This window comes from Nilaparvata lugens, chromosome 3, assembly GCF_014356525.2.
Source record: "Nilaparvata lugens isolate BPH chromosome 3, ASM1435652v1, whole genome shotgun sequence".
Classification (NCBI taxonomy): domain Eukaryota; kingdom Metazoa; phylum Arthropoda; class Insecta; order Hemiptera; family Delphacidae; genus Nilaparvata; species Nilaparvata lugens.
Genome location: NC_052506.1, coordinates 15,814,332 through 15,822,372, shown reverse-complemented (window position 1 = coordinate 15,822,372; position 8,041 = coordinate 15,814,332). Strand labels below are relative to the sequence as shown.

General features: G+C 34.0%; 1 protein-coding gene across 1 annotated transcript in view; it reads left to right on the top strand.

The window, feature by feature from the left end:
* The first annotated feature begins 5,074 nt into the window (after positions 1-5,074).
* LOC111057305 (fatty acyl-CoA reductase wat) overlaps positions 5,075-8,041 on the top strand; it is a 28,771-nt gene continuing 25,804 nt past the window's right edge. Inside the window, 1 exon segment of the mRNA XM_039423033.1 lies at positions 5,075-5,341. Within this exon segment, the coding sequence (XP_039278967.1) occupies position 5,341 (1 nt within the window). The 5' untranslated portion in view covers positions 5,075-5,340.

Below are 8,041 nucleotides of genomic sequence, written 5' to 3'. Positions count from 1 at the left end.
AAGCCACTATAAAAAGTCTATCGAGGTTTCAAATGAAATTTGAAATATTTTTTCGCAATTGTGACAGAAGCTTTTTGTTTGGATTCGTGTTAAGAAATCAACAGTTGAAATTTTAGCAGATGAATTTTCTTTTGGACTCAAAATTGTGTGTGAATTGAGTAATAATCTCTACATAACCTCCAAACTGCGTGTATCTGAAATTAAGGTTTACAACAGTATTGGACCAATGCCTGTTTTTTTACCTGAATTGTATACGGTGTGTAAATATGAATAAATGAATGATTAAAGTATGATTTTCTAATTCTTCACTTCACCATCTGAGCAAACCGTTCTACGTTTACACAGCTCACGTGAAATCACTTAAAATTTCTTTGGAAGGTCAAGATCAATGGTATAATAGCGTTAGAAGAGGCTTATTCAAGTTCAGCCAGACCTGTTCGCGAAACTTGTTTCATTCTCTGCTATGCTGGAAGTCAACTATGGGCTATATGGGCCTGTATACGAGCAAAACAGATTGGAGGACACCATTAGACTACATTTTCAATTTCAGAATCACTGATGACGAGGAAGAGTAGCTCTCCTCTTCTCCCCTCTCCCACAACCTTCGTTGGTTTACTACAAAGGAAACAGCTTTTCCTTTCCTACCATTTATTTACTCTCAATAGAATGTTTTTCTCATAATTGGATTCATTGGATTGAACAGTTGAATGTAGGAACACTGTCGTTGCATGTGATAATATTTATAATAACGATAGGCCTAATATAAAAATTTAATGGTGACAATTTATAATGGCGAATTTATAAAAAAATATAATGGTGACAATTGAAAATAATTATTTGTTAGTTCATAAAATAAACACCCAATAACAACTCGTTCTGCGAGCAGTTCTAACAATTTCTAGAATCCTATTTGAAGTTCTATTGGCAGTGATCCTACCAAGTCCTTGCTTTTTGGACAAATCAAGAAAAAAGGGATAAGATAAAGTATTGAGGTTTTAGTTCGTCATGAAATAATTTAACAACAACAAAAAACAGTGTAGTAATTTGGTGCACATACTACAGAAGCAATTTAATAATGTATTTCGCACGTGTAATACAGACTGAGAAAATCCCGCTCATAAAGGTTAACTGATCCTGCAGGAGGAAAAGTAATTGATACAGTAATGGCATCAACTAAGTATATAATTGAATAGTATACTTAAGCCTACTCTATTTCCAAGTTGTGTAGAGAGCAGAAACCGTCAAGCAATGAGCAATCTTTGGTTTATGATGATTTAGTACCATTGATTTGAGTTTATAATCGATCAAGTACCGTAATTCTTGAAATAAGTAGAGATACGACAACAAGGTTGATTGAATTTTTTCAGTAGCAAGTAGCAGATGTGATAATTCACCATACTGAAAGCTTTGGAGAGGTCACAGAATATAACAAATCCATGTTTTCTCTGTTTAGAAATTTCAATACATCAGTGATCACATTTAATAATTTGTGTAGTCACATAAAATTGGAATGTGTAGACGAATCCTGTACTGTTTTCATCACAGATTTTCCCCCAAGTGGTGAAAATTGAATAAACCAATACTCACATAATGTAATAAAAAATATAGATTAGAAGTTTCCCCACCTCGACGAAATTCTGGGGTTCTATTGGTTCATTTCGTCAGCTCCACAAAGAAAAAAAAAAGATTCTTCTGAGGAATGAATGAAAAAATGAATAATAGCCTACATCCGTCTGACAAAGGCTGGTGTAATGACATGTTATCGTTATTTCCCGTGTGTACCGTGTCACCGTGCATTTGTTTTATTAGTGTTGTTTCAATAAAATGGACGAGATATCAAGGCTGTCCACATATTATGTAAGGTGCCCAGTTGACGCTGAGTGTCTGTTTCGCGATGATTACTTACTTCTGCCACAGTTGTCAACGAACGACACTTTTCCTTTTCTGAAAAGGTGAAAAAATCATCAAGAAAATCAATAATAAATGATTGTTTGGTATTCCTCTATAATTTCTACTATCATGTTGCCTATATCTGTGAAGAATAATGCCAACGTGAAAAATAAAAATATATATTCGAGAATAATGGATTATCCTATTATTTCTCAAGTTCTCATCATATTAGAGTGGATTGTTTGAATAAATTTTATTTTTGTAAATTTTTAATTAAAAATTACTTTTCATTGTTTTAGGACCAAAAATATCTGTGTATTGAAGAAACATATAAGCTTTTTTTAGACTACTGTCCAATCAAAATTCGAGAATGGAATAGAAAACGCGGGAGTGACCTAGCTGAACATTTTATAGAAGAGTTTACATTCAAGAAACTCTTGACTCATTATCTGCAACTATTCACTATTTAATTGTTTCTGTCTGTTACGGTGTACTGTTAAAGTGACACATTTACTATTACATACTTACACATTCATAACACACTTACTATTCAATTACGTTATACTGTAAGGAATTAGTTATTGGGAGATAACATATTTTAATTCAACAAATTCAGAGCTCCATAGACTATCATAAAAACTCAGAGAACACACACCTAAACGTAGCATTTGAAATGTGAGCTCTTCTTTCCATGAAAATCTGAATTTGTCTTGTTTAGAGTGATTCATATTACACCGACAACCGTGGCTATACACCGAATTGATTTTTGGTGAATACACCATTGTCACTAGACACTATTACAGTGAATGATTGAATTAACTGTTCATTTGCTGGCTATGATTAATGTTTGAGTTCTTTTCTTTCTTTTCAAAAGGCGAAAAGCAGGATTTTTGATAATACAAGTAGGTCAGTAGGTGCTGCATGGTTGGGTATTATTCATGAATTCTTGCATCCTTGCAGATCTCCTCAGGAGTGACGGTGAAGCTCACGATGTCTTGTCTACCTATATCTGAGAATTAAGAGTAGTTGTCATCTATGTAGTACGGGAATTAAAAAGAATTATCTGCGAATTAAATAGTGGTTGTCATCTGTGTAGTACGGGAATAAAAGAGAATCAAAGAGAATTATCTGAGAGTTAAAGAGTAGTTGTCATCTGTGCAGTAAGGGAATTGGAGAGAATTATCTGAGAATTAGAGAGAATTTATCATCAATTTCTGTGTAGTAACGTAATATCTGAGGCTCAATTCACACAGAAGTGGCGTATGACACGGTCGTGGCGAGGACTTTTTTCCACGGAGTGGCGTGGAAGTGACAAAAGTTAGCACCACGTCCGTGCCTTGGAGAATAGATTGGAGAGAGTGATTGAAGACTAGATTGTCATCTGCTTTCACAGTGCTCTTTCACACTTGCTTTGCTGCTCTTCTCTATTGAGTGAAACCAGAAAAAGTATCTTGTATTTGAGTCCCTTGTATCTCTAGTCACTAGTCTCTTGTATTTGAATAAGTGGTTGTGTTAGTTTAAAGTTTCAATACAAAAATATTTAAATACTGTATGTAAAATAACAGGGTCATAACCCTAAACCGTTATGAAAGTGAAAAGTTCATTGATAGTCTGCCCAAAATTGTCATGTGAGGCCTGTCAGATTACCATGTTTCATATTCAGTAATACATTTCTTTGAATGATTGATTAGTGGAAGACCTTGAAGAATACTTGAAACGGTAGTAGCATGATTACTGCAGTGTTGATGTCTATATTATGCATTGATTTTCACAAGAAAATTGTGGATGAATAATACTGTTTCACTAAGATTTTTCACATCATTGATGAATTTGCTTGGATGATAATAACTTGAAAGCGACTTGAGCCCAATAAATCGACTGACACGATAACAATTTCTGTCGATACATGAACATTGCCTGAATGAACTGTGGAAAAGTTATATGAGTCATGTGCTAAACCCAGGGAATATAGAAGGTGAACCTTGTGGAAATGGGAAACGAAAGAGTGGGGAAGAGTAGAAAGGAGAGAAGAATAATACAGAACACTTGGAACTAAGAAAAATGATTCACAGTTTAGAGTTCCTAGAATCATTTCTAGATCTAGACCCTGACAATTTGGAAATTATTTGCCAATTAGTTTACAAGGAAGCTGAGAAAATTCAGGAATAGAGAAAACAAATTTAAGGTATTTTTGGTGTTATTTTTAAGCTCTCCCTCTCAACATCATTCTTAGTTCATACATGTTAATCAAATTTAAATATTTTCAACTGAGGTTCATAATATCATACCACATTCAACACGATTTTCGAACCAACAATATTTTCTCTATTGGAATGGAATATCAGGAATTGACAAAATGTTAATGCTTTTTCATATGATTGAAACGATTGGGTAAATAGCTTTTGTCTCTAAATATCTGCTCACATCGAGAGGCGGTCAACCCATTTATAAAATTGGTGTATTTTATTTTACTTGGTAACCACATGTTGATGAAGAAGGCGGTTGAATACAGACAGATATTGATTATTATTATAAAATGCTTCCACAGTTCAAAAACACGATACAAGTCATTATATATTTACAGATGGAATTAAATAGAGAATGCATTTATTCAAATGCTAAATAATATATAATTATTATTTAACGAAAATCCTAAATAAATGCTGTAAATCACCCCGAAGACTTCTGCTACTGCAGACATTGACAACAGGGTTAACAGCTAGATGAAAATTCGATGAGAACTACTATCCAAAAATTATTTGCCAGCCCGGGAATCGAACCCGGTACCTCCCAAGTCTTCGGGGTGATTTACAGCATTTATTTAAGATTTTTATTAGATATTATTACCTCCATTCAATATAGATTTCAAGTCACAAAAAAATATCACCCAATCATGCTACACTTCGAAACCAGATTCTTCGAATACACTTCGAATCCAGATTTTGGTTGATCGAGAAACTAATTGTTTAGTTTTTTCTATTCCCGGAAGCGTATTTATCCGGAGTTTTTTTAATATTGTCAAACTCGATTTTGATTTTCAGGTTGTCCAAGTGCAAGATTCGAGATTCACCCAGGGGACTGGTGTCTGGTTCATGTACCTCGGCAAGGAAGTGGTGATGAGGGGCGAGGTGGAGGGGGTGAAGAGCGTCTGAAAGGCACCTGTTGAGCGAATCGGGGAGTGCTTCAGTTTCAGCTGCGTCCTTGCCACTTGCCCTGCTCTGCTCGCAAGTCCGCATCCTCACTCTAACATTCTTCTCTTTCATAGTAGTCAGTCAGTCTCCATCAGTCCACTCGCGTGGTGATCAGTTGATCAGTTCAGTTCAGTTACGCGCTTGTTTACGTTCGGACTCACTATCGGACCACTATACTTCGTTCATTCTCTGTTGGACAAACATTGTAGTGCAAATTGCCTAGCGACGCCGTTGTGTTTCACTTTGTGGATAAGACATCAGTGAGTACAAAATTCAACAAAATTTTTATCTATTGCTGTAAAGTAAACCTATTTATCAGTGCGTTATACTTTATAGACAAAACCAAAATACTTATGTGAAAAGATCCAATATTTAAAAACTATAAATTGTTACAGGAGTCGTTGATTGAAAAGTGATTTTCAAGTTTCAATTAATTATTTTTTAATTGAAACAATGATAATAAACACATTCATTCAATATCATTGCTGGCGGTGCTCATTATATTTCATTGATCAACATTGCGAAAATAATAGTAAAATGATTTTATAGGTAACGTCATTAATTTTGATGCGAAAAGGGTTCAAAAGAAAATTTTGGACCTTCATTCCATAAAATAGAAACGATATTAGAATATTAGATGAAGTGGAACAAATACCTTTCGAGATTGAAGTTTTTCGTAACATAGTCTAGTTTTATTTCGATTTAATTGAATTTATATTTAAAAAAACAACTATAATATACTTATGCTGTGGCTAGAATAGATGAGCTGTTTCAAAAATATCAAAATAGGAAGAGAACAATTTAAAGATGACAACCTATTATATGTTGAATGAAACATAGCAGCTAGGGCCCATAATTTAACTATTCGGAATTCCCATTGATTTTAAACTGTAGCAGGTACATATAGTACCGTACCTTGGACATGAAGTACATGAAGTACTCTTGGTAAGACTCAAGACTGAATGCTGAGACTATAAAGTATATTCTACTTGTGCTCTATTTTTCCAAGCTAATAGCAACAATAGAAAATTGATAGAAGTTTAGTATTTGAGGCATTTCAATTATTTCCCCGCTTGCAGAATGCAGGTCTACACTAAGAGATAAAGAGGTGGAAAATCTGAGTGAAGATCTCTTACTTGCTTCGAACATAATTAAAATGATTCTCCTGTCGTGGAAGACAATGTAGATTGCTCAATCACTAACTTGAGACATAACACTATATACAAACCTATTCCATAACATTTCTTAACTGATGTCAATCTCCTTCGTATCTTATAAACCACTATTTCCCTCTTTAAAGTCCATCGTCAAGATCATTGTCAATGTCCTGTTCAGGAATAATAATTGAACCCTTTGTTTGAAATACTTTGAGGCCTATGGCATCCACTGATGAATTTTTTTCAAAATACTGTCGGAAAAAACATCAATATCTTATTAAATTTGATCTACTGCGATTGCAAGTTACTGCGAAAATAATAGTTATAATTAATAAATTTATCGATTAATTAATGATGTTTTAAAATAAAATGAAAAATCAGTTTATTTCCTTTAGACATAAATACGAAAAAAGTACTTCTATTCATGGTTTTCTTCAAAAGCTACCGTGGGAATATCAGGACCTATATTACTTTGACTAGGAAATACCACATTTGGATTCATAGTGGTATAATTTAAATTCCACGTAAGTACGGTACCACAAAATCTTGATCTTGAATAAATCACAGAAGCAGAGTCATTCAACATCTTGTACTTAAGTGTCACGGTCTACGTGTAGAGTACTCTACTTGAATGCCAATTGTAACTCGAAATAAATAAACAGTCTGACATGACAGATACACTTTGAGTTTCCTATTACACAGCTCTGAATAATAAAACAATCTTGAATATGAATGAGATAATCTTAGATAGTAAGTTACTTGATACATCAGGATACAGTTTTGTAAAATATTTCCAGCTTGAAAAGAGAGCATGAAAAATGATCATGAATCACTTGAAAGATAACTAAGGAGAAAATAGAGTTTGATAAGAAATGCGAAGGTGAAGATGAATATCATAAAATTGAATCTCATACACATCTCATAAACCAGATGGAAATAAAGTTTTTCAACTCCGGTTTAATTCTTATAAAGAATGGTTTCTCAAAATATGTAGACTGAGTAGCAGACTATTGGTTGTGTTTATTGGTGTTTGGAACGTTGGAACAAAGAGCAGAAGGATTGCTAATCCAATGATTCTCCGATCACTAGATTGCAAGTCTCCGGTCTCCCATTCAACAGGATCGGCTTTCTTGAAGTTTGATTATTCATCTCACCAAAAGACAGTTCCCAAGAAATTGATAAGTGAAGTTTTTGGAAATATATATTTCCTCTATAATTCATTGATAGTCGAATAATATTCCCAAATGGTTTGACAAATTGTTCGAGACAAAATACTGTTTCCTTTTGAAAGGTACGGATCGCTTTAACTCGTGAATATTGTCAATACTGTATTTCAATCCAAGTTTCAAAAAATGCATTTTAATGTGAAAATTGATGCATCTAAAGATCGTGTGCTCGTTTCTTTAAAAATTGGGAAATTCTATTCTTGGATAGGTCATTATGAGTGACTGAACTCCAGATTGCAGGTACCGGTAATCTTCTATTGATCCCTTCTCCTCCCCCTCCACCTCCTTCATCTGACATAAATTATCATTCAACATTATCTCCATTTTCTCTCCACACTTTCAAAAACCTTCAAATCTTAAGAGAATAATTAGATCACAAAAACATATTATGAGAAATAAGAAGAACGGTTGATGACGAGAACACATGCAACTGGAATAACCGTCTTTGTGTGAATCCATTTTAAGGACACGAACAACATGTAATGATGTGAAAAACTCCTTGCCAAATGAAACATGGCCGAATGAAGAGCGTAATTTCCACGTTGAAAACAAAGAAACAGAGTCTTCTCCTATGAAA